This window comes from Coenobita brevimanus, chromosome 78 (assembly GCF_032717465.1).
Source record: "Coenobita brevimanus isolate Jiangsu-jjx chromosome 78, ASM3271746v2, whole genome shotgun sequence".
Taxonomy (NCBI): domain Eukaryota; kingdom Metazoa; phylum Arthropoda; class Malacostraca; order Decapoda; family Coenobitidae; genus Coenobita; species Coenobita brevimanus.
Window position 1 is genome coordinate 3,279,206 of NC_137031.1, and position 12,523 is coordinate 3,291,728.

General features: G+C 44.9%; 1 protein-coding gene across 1 annotated transcript in view; it reads left to right on the forward strand.

Annotated features, from left to right (window-relative positions):
• LOC145408639 (protein turtle homolog A-like) overlaps window positions 1-12,523 on the forward strand; it is a 210,251-nt gene that overhangs the window by 118,231 nt on the left and 79,497 nt on the right. Inside the window, exon 9 of the mRNA XM_080279324.1 lies at window positions 6,322-6,452. Within this exon, the coding sequence (XP_080135450.1) occupies window positions 6,322-6,452 (131 nt within the window). The remainder of the gene's footprint in view (window positions 1-6,321; window positions 6,453-12,523) is intronic.

A 12,523-nucleotide genomic window follows, 5' to 3' on the forward strand; every position in this document is an offset into this window, starting at 1 on the left:
ATTGTGAGTGCATCATTTCAAAGCCGAGCTCACATTTGCTCAGAACGTACGATATATTCATATGACATTTGCCAACTAGATAACCACACAATAATAATAAGGCACACTTACAACACAATTGTTATAAGACAGTCACACGACAAAGTTGCAAGTTTTATGTGAGTATCGCATTCCAAATCTGTGCCCATATCTTCTGGCAAACCGCAGGCACACACGACAAGTACTTTCATGTATACATATAAGTGCTACCATTCTCTTAAGGATTCGCTGTATTGGGATTTGACGTGGTACACCTGACATTTTCTATGGAATGGAAACTAAGTCAAGTGCCAGAACTGCAATTTTCTTTGCAACAGTAGCTGGAAATTGTTGAGAAAGAAAGATATCTAAGATGTGTAGATGAATTTGTAAATATGTGACAGCTTCAGCTAGGACTTTGACTCAATATTGAATGTTTCTTGCCAGAGTGATGATTGTGTGGTTAGTTGCCATGCTCGTAGCCACATATCACTCTCATGGTTGTACCTCACATCTACAAAATTCGGCAACTGCTTGTCAGGGAAGTACTCACACAACAAATGTTCACCCTTTCACACGACAATTAAAAAAAAAAAGAAAAAAAAAAAAGAACCACAATCTCACAACTCTTCTCCCAGTGGCTGGGTGGACACATGTTAAGGTGTAATGGTTAGCACACCTAACTGGCAACGGGAAAACCCCGAATCCTAATCTTGGGTCAGTAGGACTCTTGGACAAAGTTAGTATTTTCTCTTGTCTTCACCCAGTAATGCTTTTGGTGATCTGCATAGTAACCAACTACTGCGCGTTTGTTTGTTTGTTTGTTTGTTTTACAGGAAGCTTGGGACTTAGAAAAGCTGATTATCTTCCTTAACCCCTTAACCGCGGGTGTCATTCCAGAATGACGGCGACAAAACTGGACCAAACCGCGGGTGGCATTCTGGAATGATCGTGAATATTTTGAACACCGCGCGTTTTCCCGGCGCGCAAATATTCTCACGCAAGAGTAGCTGTCGAGTTCTTTCACGCCAGCCATCCCACACCTCCCTCCTCCAACCCCGAGGGGCCCCCCCCCACCCCTGCCCTGATCCGCGTCACTCAGTATCTGTCCAGCTCTGTGCGTGATAATGGCGCTCCGTCCCGACTCATCGTCGCTCGCTTCCTCCTCTACAATGTTTAGTGCTAGTGTTCCCTCTACCTCTACACCGGTAAAGGAACTGCCGACGGCGAGGCAGAAGGGGTTGAGCACTCCTGAAATTAGAACTGAGCTGGACAAAACTGTAAGTACTACTCTTGATTGTGGCAGTGAAAGTGACACACTCACAGCAAGCAGTGATGATTTGGCAGTGATTGGTGGTGAACCATTTTCCATTGATAGTGACAGTGATGAAAGTGATCGTGTTGATTCCCCCCCACCACCCCCAACTTACTCTGGGAAAGGAAAGGCTCCTATGGGCAAATCTGGTATTGCACGTGGGAAGGAGTGAAGCGCAGGCTCACGTCTCCCACACCAGGCCCTAGTACGCATTTCCCATCAATTTCCCGTTCCCCTAGTCCAATTGCCCTCACATCATCATCATCATCATCTGTCGTGCCCTCTCCTCAGTCTACATCATCTGAGGAGTACGAATTACCAAAGCCTGCAAAGCGAGGGAAGGCAGGCCGTGCAGGCCGTGCAGGCAGGCCTAGAACAAAGGGGATGCGTGGCAGTTGGAGGGCAAAGCTGGGCGATAAGCGAGGCGATAAGCGAGGTGATAAGCGGGGTAGAAAGGGTCAAGTTTCACCACGCACCAGGTCAGAAACCCCCCCGCCTGCCCCCCGCTCAGTTCCCTCACTCGCACCACCCCCCCACTCACCGCCCCCGCACTCACCCCCCTCCCCGTTGCCTCCTGCCTCACCCACCTCCCGCTTGCCTCCTGCCTCACCTCCTGCCTCACCCATTGCCTCTACATCAGCTCCTTCTCACGGGGAAACGAGTGGAATGCAACCTGCCCCTGCCACTGAACCACGCACAGGGCAAGTTGATGCATTTGTTTGGACTGACGGTGGAGATTTCCAGCCACACAATCCACCGTTTGATATGACAAATGCTGGAATACAGCCTGCCTTCCCATGCAACGCAGGTGATGAGTTTGTTGATTACTTCCTGGCCTTCCTTGATGATGAAATTGTGCAGCATGTCAGCGATGAGACCAATAGGTATGCAACTCAGTGTGCAGCACAAGGGCTGGGACCTATTGGCTCACCAAAGCAAGTGTCGTGGTTGCCTGTCGGGATCAGAGAGCTGTATGTTTTTTGCACTCATGTTTTTGATGCCCCATATAAAGAGACATGAGTTGGAGGAGTACTGGCTCGTGGATGACATAACTACTATCCCCATATTCGGGAAGTATATGACACGGGATCGGTTCCGACAGCTGCTTGGATACCTGCACTTCGCTGACAATGACAACCCGTCCCAAACTGACCCTTTGTGGAAAGTGAGGGATTTCCTCAACAAGATTAGGGATCGATTTATGCGATTTTTCAGGCCTATGCAAAAAGTCGTCATAGACGAGTCCCTGGTATTGTTCAGAGGACGTCTCAAATTCAGGCAGTACATCCCCAGCAAACGCCACCGCTTTGGGATAAAGTTCTTTGTGCTGTGTGACTGTGAGACGGGGTATATAATGGATTTTGTCATTTACTCGGCTAGCACAATGGATGTGAACAGGAAAAACCCCCTTGGCTTCTCTGGCTCCGTTGTAAAAGTGCTGATGGAGAGGTATTTTGGTGGTAATCATGTGCTGTACACAGACAATTATTACACAGCACCGAAACTCTCCAAATACCTTGCTGAACACGGCATTGGCACTGTTGGCACTGTACGGAGCTATAGGAAAGAGTGGCCTAGTTTCCCCGAAGCATCATCATCATCCAGGGGAGATGTTCACCTGAAGAAGTCAGACAAGCTTCTTGCGATCAGGTGGCATGACAAGAAGGTTGTCAATATGATCAGCACCATCCACAAGGGGAAATGAAGAGAACTGGGAAGGTCAGCTACAGGACGGGAGAGCCAATCATGAAGCCTGATGCCGTCATTGATTATAATGTAAATATGAGACTCGTTGATAAGTCTGATATGATGACTGGCGAAATAGACTGTCTCAGGAGAAACACCCGATGGTACAGGAAGGCTTGCCTGCACATGCTCGATATGTGCATGCTCAATGCCTTCATTCTTTACAAGACACAAGTCGGGGGCATAAGGCAACCATCACTGAGACAGTTTTCCAAGACTGTCGTGCAGCAGCTACTTGAACGATTTGGTCAGGTGACGGCATTGATCCCGAGGCGACACTCTGACACACAACCTGACCGTCTTGAGTGCCGCAATTACATGAGCCGGCACCAGCTTGTGAAATTGCCTCCTAAAGCAGGCGGCAGGTTGTCACAGGGCCGCTGAAGAGTATGTTCAACCACCACACGAAGGCCTACGACGAGAAAAATAAGCACACACCAGTGCCTTGAATGCCAAGTAGCTCTATGTGTAACTCCGTGCTTTGCCGAGTACCACTCTCTGAGTAAATACTGAAAGTGACAGTGATATATAGTGATGCGACAGTGACGTGCTTTGCCAATAATTGTATAATGGATAATGTAGTAATAAGGGATATTTTGCCTAGAAAATAAAGGAAATATTGGCCAGTATAATAAGTGATATTGTAATAAGAGAATCTGCGGCACTTGTGGAATTCTGCGGCACTAATGTAATTCTGTGATGCGCCAGTGACGCAATATAGTAATAAGTGCATTGTAAATATAATGTACATTGCCCATATTATATGTAAAATAATATTAGAAGTTAGAAAGAATGAAAAGATCGCAGGAAACGTCAGTGAGCGGGTGCCGCCGCAGTGAAGTGAGGGGCAGCCGCAGTGAAGAGCGGTGCAGCCGCAGGAAGTGCTTTTACCTACCTCAGTGAACACAGAGTGGGTGTTTATCGTATGTACAGTGTTCATATATGTTTATATTACTATTATGAGAGAGTGGTTGGCATTTGGTACTGGTGTGTGGGGCGTAAAATAGTTATTTCACACCCCTCACTTCTAACGGCTCTCCCCGTCCTGTGAAAATCAACGAAGTCATGAAACCTACATCAATGGAAAGCTGAAGGTTTGTACTTTCTAATGGTACCTTATTTTTTTCTCTAGCTTTATTCTGTGCAGAGTTATTAAGGTTTAAAGGTTTGTTTACATTTGGCTGAAACCCCCGCGGGAGAGGACAGTCAGACCAAAACAATACCCGCGGTTAAGGAGTTAATAAGCTCCGTGCAGTTGATAGACATTAATCCTAAACCTCCTTCACTCACTGCCATCTTAACACCTTCAGTGCTCTGACACCATCTGTATTATTTATAGCACTGGTACCGTCTAACGATTTCTTTCATCTTAGCCTTCAGTTGGCTACGGCGCTTTAGTAGGTTAGACTATTCAGGCTACCTCAAAGGATTTCATTCGGCTTAAGAGTGAGGGATAAATAACAGTTTTCATAAATTAAATAAAACTGTACGAAGATATCAAGAATGGAATGAGATTATGCATCACTGGATTCAAGGAGTTAAGAATGACAGTTTATAATGCAAAGGTTAGAAGCAGCCTCCTTTATCCTGTTTAATTCAGTGACGTACATTCTATTTGTACTCGCAGTTTCCACACGATTTTAATCTCTCTGGTGCTTTCTGCAGTCATTGTGTTGTTGTTTTAGTGTGCCTGTGACAATACTTTTACTGAAGTCTCTTACATTCCCTGTTGTCCCATGCTCGCACCCTTTCTTCCTAAACTTTCGTGCCCCCTTTCGTAAACATGATGCATTCTTTCTCTGACCCACGCAAACTCATTCTCTCATCTCTACTGTACACTTTCACACATGTCTTCCCTGGATAGCCTCATTATCACTACATGACTGTCGTGCCACGTTTTTACACAGTGCCTTTATGTGTCCATAACTCAACCTTACCATATCCTTCCCTGCTATTACATTTCTGTCCCTAAGTGCACGTCCACACGTGTACTCAAACATATGTTGGCAACACAGCTGGCAACATATTCGGGAACATGTTTGCAGCAGTATTTGGACAGAGGTATGCAAACATGTTTCAGTGTAGTTTCGAAGGCGATGGGATAAGTGTGTCCATACCTGGCAACTGAGACTTCATCATGATGTTGCCAACATGATCTGGACGCTGCCGTTCCCAGCATGTTCGCAGCGTGTTCATTACTGTGTTGTTTACATGTTGCTAGCACTTGTTTGAGCATACGTGTGGAGTGCCCTTACGTTGCACCATTGCTTTCCCAGTTTACGCCTCATCCTCATGTGCAGGAGATTTTAAATCCTCGTACGAGCAATCTGTGGCAAACCTCAGTGTGGCTGTCAATCTTTCATACGGTGAAATAGCACTCCTCATACAAGTATCCTTTATTATTGGGGAAATTAGTGACAACAGCTGCAGGTTGGAATCCTCGTCCATCCTCAAGTAATTAAGCCAGTCGTTTTTCTCGCACCGCAGTTCTTTCAACAGAGTCAGATGGGACAATTTACTCCTAAATCAACCAACCTTTTGCCCATTTGTTCCGTTTTTTCCTCCTGTTTCTATTATCTGCAATATAGGCTGCAGCAAAAGCCCCAATATCATACAGCTCTAGGTCATTTGCGGGCAGCATAGCGTCCATGGCCACCCTCACACTGCGGCGTTTCGCTTGCAACTGATCTGAGACGTGAGGCCGACTGAATCGTGTGTGGGCACAGCATTGTTCGTTGAGGCCGGCCTCTTCAGGCCACCAGACGGGCTCGCCTATCCTTGTATGGCCCGCTTTACATAGAGTCCTCTTGTCTGTCCACACCTCATCCTCACTACATCCCTTCTTCTTCAACAGTCCCGTCCCGTGCGTTATCATACTCATTCGTGCCCACCCACGTCTCCGCTGCATCCCGTGCACTTTTTGCTACTACTCCTGCTCTTCTGCGTCTCCCACGGTCCTCTTGTTTACCTACATTTTTTTTTGTGTCTCGTCCTCCCACCTTGGGCTTTAATACACCATTCTGATACATTTCCTCCGCCAACTATTGTTTTATAGCATATCCATGGTGTGTGTCTGTGATCTGTTTGTGAAGTTTAACATGTGGATTTTACATTATTATGTTCGTTTAATTATATTCTTGCCATGCATCGGCGGTAGTGACCATTGATATTTTGATGACAGCATCAGGTTTGTGATCACTCACACTCATAATCCTCATACATTTGTCTCTTGGGTGCTGCAGACAAGCCGCGGCTGGAGCTGAGGGTGGAGCCTCATAGAGACCTGGGGGATGTGGAGGAGGGCGAGGACGTCACCTTCGTCTGCCACATCGATGCACATCCACCCGTCACCGGCGTCCAGTGGGCCCATGATGTGAGTCAACCTTTTACAGCACCACAGCACACTCATAGGGTCCAGTGGGCCCACGATGTGAGTTAACTCTTTACAGCACCACAACACACTCATGGGGTCCAGTGGAATTATAATGCAAGTTAGTCCTGTACAGCACCACATCACAATCTTAAGGTTAAATGGGCTCTTGATGTGAAATATAATCAAACAGCACATGTACAAGGTCCAGTCGGACCATTGTGTAAATTATACACCACCACAGCACACTCAAAGGGTCCAGTGGTGCCATGATGTAAGTTATGCACAGCACAGCACACTCATAGGGTTCTGTGGGGCCATGATGGGAATTATTCACCACCACTGCACACTCATATGCTCGTAGAACTTGAATAATGGATTCATAGCACCAGGCATCAAAAACCATATGACACTAATTCTGAGCGGCACATGACCAGCAATGGAGCAGAAACAGGTAAAAAGATGCAGAAGTGGTCTTGGCGTAGAAGTGGTTTTGGCTTAGAAATGGTCTTGGCATGGAAGTGTTCATGGTGCTGAGGTGTTCACTGCGCTGAAGTGGTCTCGGCGTTGATATAGCATTGGAGCAGAAGTGGTCCTGGCATAGAAGTGGTCTTCACGCAGAAGTGGTGTTGGCACAGCAGAGTTCTTGGGGAAGAACTGATCCCAGCACAGAAACAGACTTGGCAGAAAAATGGTTTGGCATTCAAGTGGTTTTGGCGTTGAAATGGTCTTGGCAATGATGTGATCTTGGCATTGAAGTGGTCTTGGCGTTGAAGTGATCTTGGCAATGATGTGGTCTTGGCAGTGAAGTGGTCTTGGCAGTGAAGTGGTCTTAGCAGTGAAGTGGCCTTGGCAGTGAAGTGGCCTTGGCAGTGAAGTGGTCTTGGCAGTGAAGTGGTCTTGGCAGTGATGTGGTCCTGGCAGTGAATTGGTTATGACAGTGAAGTGGTCTTGGCAGTGAAGTGGTCTTGACAGTGAAGTGGTCTTGGCATTGAAGTGGTCGTGGCAGTGAAGTGGCATTGACAATGAAGTGGCCTTGTTGATGAAGGGGTTATGGTGTTGAGGAGGTCTTGGCGTTGAAGTGGCTTGGCGATGAAGGTACCTGGCGGTGAAGTGGCTTGATTGTTCAGTTGGTTGAACGCCTTGACCCCCGGAGGAAGGAGGGGTCGACGTCAGTGGGATGCCCTTAAACTTCATTCCATGAAACCAAATGTCTAACATGACAGAAGTAAAGGAAAAATGGAGTCATGAAAAAGCTTGGAAATACAGTATCAAGAAGAAGGGTAGGATAAAAGAGAAGACAGTAGGGAGAGAATGATTAAGAAAAAAAAAAAAGTCTCTTTTAGTCGCCTGACACTGAGGAAATATTCTCTCTGTCACTTCCCAGAGGGACATATGCTCGTAGTCTCCTCTGCTTAGCAGGATTTGTGGCCCGTCTTCCTTAGCGGTTTACTTTGCCTTTATTCTAGCAATTGTTCCTTAACTATTTATTTTATCTGTTTCCTAGCTCCTCTTCCTTGGCGATTTTTCTGTTTTCCTAGCCCTAACCCTCAGCGATTGATTTTGCCTGTTGTCAGCATGTCTTCCTTAGGGATTTATTGTATCTCTTCTAGCACATATTCCTCGGTGAGTCATTTCACCTATTTCACTTCAGTGTTCTCTTCTGCGCCATTAATTTCTTTCTAATAACGACACGGTTGGCAAAAATATACAGACAAATATTAACGTTCCCTATGATGAAATTAACTGACAAAAAAGACGTACTGGAGAGCCATCCAAATCCATGAGAATACCAATCCAATGATGCTCTTTTATTGGCTTTGGAGACTTTAAAGCATCCCTTTCATGGTAGTAAGAATTCTGAATATGGCACGAGCTATGTTCTTATTGGAATGCTGCCACTCGAATCCCGATGACGTATTGTCTAGCTCATTTTTGCTGCTACCAAATTATTGTACTTAACTTAGGAGAGGTCACTCATATTGAAGGTGTTTATTATTGCTACAGTAATCTCCTTTACTTCAAAAGATGTATTCTTCAACTGAATAAAATCGTCAGGAAAGAGCAAGAATAATAATAAAGACATCCACGGGCTCAGTGGAATAACGTTTGGTCTGATCAAATCGCCTGACGTTACAAAAAAAATCCATTATTAGTTGATATTTCTTCCATGGTAGTGGTACTTGGAACCCCTGACTCATCTAAAACGTAAACCCAATGGACTGTAAGCTGAAGCTGCACACATCCTGCACCTCCATCTTTGTTTCGGGGCATGGTGGGGGAGGGAGATGATGGGCGCTTGCCTAACCCGGCAGAGGAGTTGCACACTTTTTGTCGGTGCCACCACGTGAAGGTGTCCCTTTCCAACATAATTTCTCACGGAGTAAAAGTGTTTAGGCAGGCCGGGATGAAAAAGTTCCTAGCTTAGTCGAGTTTACCATTTAGCTTGATTTTTTTTTTTCCCGCTAGCTTGGAATCGTAAATCTTAATAGGAAACAAATATGCCTGACAACCAGCAGTATTAACACCACGAACAAGCTGGTTAATAACTTGAATCTGATGACATGTTTTCATTTAATTATGTTATCCCCAGTCAATATCACCCACCTCTGGATGAATTTTTCAGACTGTTGAAATCAGATATGACCTTTATTTGCCCTTACCTATTGATGATTCTATCAAAGTTCAATAGTCGTCTGTAGACAGCAAGAATAAGCAAAATAAGTCGTCGCCAGATTCAAGGGGTACTCTCTTGCCAATACTGATTGTTGCGGAATGGCTTAGTCTGCTGATGTGAGTGTGGGAGTGGGTTATCCTTGCGTGTTGAAAATACACAGCCACTGACCGGTTACCATTACTTAATACAGTATATACAGATTTTTTTTTTATGTAAGGTACAGTAGATATTGATAACGATGACTGTGACGTCCTCGCAATGCACAAGAACTGACAAATGCAATGGAATTAATGAACAGCCCAGTACTTCTAACAGGTCGTTTTCCTCTGGATGGGGAAGCGTAAATGTGGCTGGCAACTTAGTGCGGGAGTGACGTCATGTACAATCAGGGACATAAGTTCACCCCATATTCTATCTTATCTACTTCCCACTTTCCTCAGTTAGCTGATACTCACAAGCTACGAGAGGCCTGATACATCTCTTTGCAAATAGATGATTCTCTTTAATATGATGCATCAGGGAGGAAAGTGACACATGGCAAGTGTAAAACGATGCAGTGGAATAGTAGAAGAACATTTGTTCTTGACTGTACGTGACGGCAAGAGTTCTCGTGTAAATGTGTTTAGAAGACTATAAAAATACGACGGAGTCAAGGGTGGGGGGGAGGGAGTAGGTGGAAAGTAAGAACACAAGAGCACTGTTGAATTATTTATGTTTGTTTCTTAACTCCTTCTCTCCAGTAACGTTTATCTTAATTTGGTGTTGCTATCTCCCGGAGTTTACGTTAAAATGAGGGTCGTGTGGAACCTTGGGGTTAGACATACCGTTCTTTAACCCCTTCTCAAATAAGGTCCTTTCAAAAGCTAAATACAAATCTTGCAACATGAAACAAAAATGGGGTGAAAGGAATATTGTACTTGTAACTTTAACCAAAATGTAATGGCTTTGAGATCAGAGGTGCTTGATGCTCCCCGAATCATGTGAGTTGCTGACACTTATGTGTGTCTAGCTGTTTGACCTACAGACAAGATAAAATCGTATGGCGTTAACCAAAGAACACACCTGCATGTAATAATATCATTGATGGGGAAGATCTTGAGTTTCTGATTCGACCAACTATCTCAGTGAAATTCAATGCAAAGAGTTGGCAAGCACACATACACATAGAGAAAAAAAGTATTTGCACTGCACATCCAAGGACAAGGAGGTGGAGGTCGCAGAATCTTCCCTTCCCAGATTTAACCACCTAACCGGTATCTAAACTTGCTGTTGTTGTTTTGGCCTCACATTTGTCTAAAAAGTGAATCCAGTGGCTGATATTATCCTTCTCCCACTGTCCACCACCCTCCATTTGATGGATAGGGAGGGAGTTGAGGGACCATTGTATGACCTGACAGTGGAACTGTCCAGTTATACCGGTGCCACTACATGAAGGCTTCCCTTTCCAGCACCGGTTGTTTGCCTCAGTAACCCACTATGCAGTCGATAGACTTAAATCCCCTTTAACTTAACTGCGGTCGTTAAGCAAAGCTGGTCCGTCGTTACGTCATTTCACTTCAGCTAATTCAACTTGTCCAAGCCTCTGTTGGTAACTCTGGCACTGTGTAAGCAATGAGGGATCCATGTATCCAAGAGAAATTGGATACATGAATATAATTACACCGGGAGACAAGAGAAGTAATCTGAATATCAAGACACAAAGCCAGCTGTACAAGTGCTTTCTGACATTCCTCTATGAAACTTAAAAGTCGTTGATCCAAAGCTGGTGTTTATCCAATGATCCTACATTTGGCTGTAGGGATATCGTCAACAAGGACTTCACACTGAAGAAAGTCCTGCCATCCCTTGTTAATGTGGCAGTTCAAAACTTTGTTAGAGTAAGTGAGGAACAGGTCATGATGACGGAGTTACTTGCTCTGTCCAGATAAGCATCAAACCACCACCAAGAGCCTGTGATCGATGTGGGACCCTGGATACGACATCGGTTCACCCTGGGAAAGGCGTATAGGGTAAGCATAAATCATAGGTCACGTGTGTACCCATATCGTTATTCTGGTCATGCTATACACGGCACTGCTCTTTTTTTTTTTTATGCGAGAAAGAAGGAACCAAAGGCTAGTAGCCCACAAACAATTCCTTCCAAGAAAAAAACAAAAACAATATAAAAGTGAGCCAAATTCAAGATCTGTTCATATTGAGATGCCTAGACACACTGCATTTGAAAGACTGGAAATCATAGGAAGTAGGAAATACAGACAGAGGGAGACAGATCCAGAGTTGACCCGTTGCATAAATGAAGGACTGGGAGTAATGGCTAACTCTTGCATTAGAGAGTTGGACAGAAAAAGAATGAGAGTTTGCTGCAAGACGGGTGCTATGCGTCCATCGTAGAGGTGGAAGGATGCAAGCAGACAGTTCAGAGGAGCAGTGACTGTGGAAGTAGAGATAGAAAAGAGGTAAAGAAACAACAGTTCGGCGAAGAGACAGAGGCTGAAGGGAGCCAGTAAGAGGAGGAGAGTTAATGAAATGAAAAGCCTTTGACTCCACCCTATTGAGAAGAGTTGTATGTGGGGAGTCCCTCCACACATTAGAGTTGTATTCTACGTAGGGGCGGATAAAACCCGTGTATAAAGTCAACAACTGTGCAGGGGTGGAGAAAGTACAAAGTCGGCTTAGCACACCTAATCTCTTGGAAGCTGAGTTTACAAGAGATGTAATATGATCTTTCCAAGATAAGTCCCGACTCAATGATACCCCAAACATGTTCAAGGATGATGCAGGGTTGAGCTAGATATTATTAAACATTAGTGGATACTCCTGTGGAAGATTCTGTTGGGTTGGTAGGTGTAAAATCTGAGTCTTTGATGCATTAAAAACAACAAGATTATTTTTACCCCAGTCAGAGATACGAACCAAGTCAGACAATAGGTGTGCCATAGGCTCATCAGTTGTTTGTTGAAGTAACTGCTGGGATGGATGTTGTGGGAACCGAATGGAAAGGTGAAGGGTGAAATCATCAGTGTACGAGGGGATAGGGTAGGATGTGCAGCTTAGAAGATCATTGATGAAGAAATGGAAGAGAGTTGGTGATTGGAGGAAACCCTGAGGAACACCATTGATGATAGATCTAGGAGAAGAACGATGGCCGTCTACAGCAACAACTATAGAACGACCAGAAAGGAAGCTGTAGATGAAGGCACAGATAGAAGGACAGAAACCGTAAGAGGGCAGTTTGGAAATCAAAGATTTATGCCAGACTCGTTCGAAAGCCTTTGAGATGTCAAGTGCGATAGCAAAGTTTTCACCAAAGTCCCGAAAGGAGGATGACCATGAGTCTGAAAGGTAGGCGAGAAGATCGCCAGTGGAGGGTCCCTGACGGAACCCATATTGACGATCA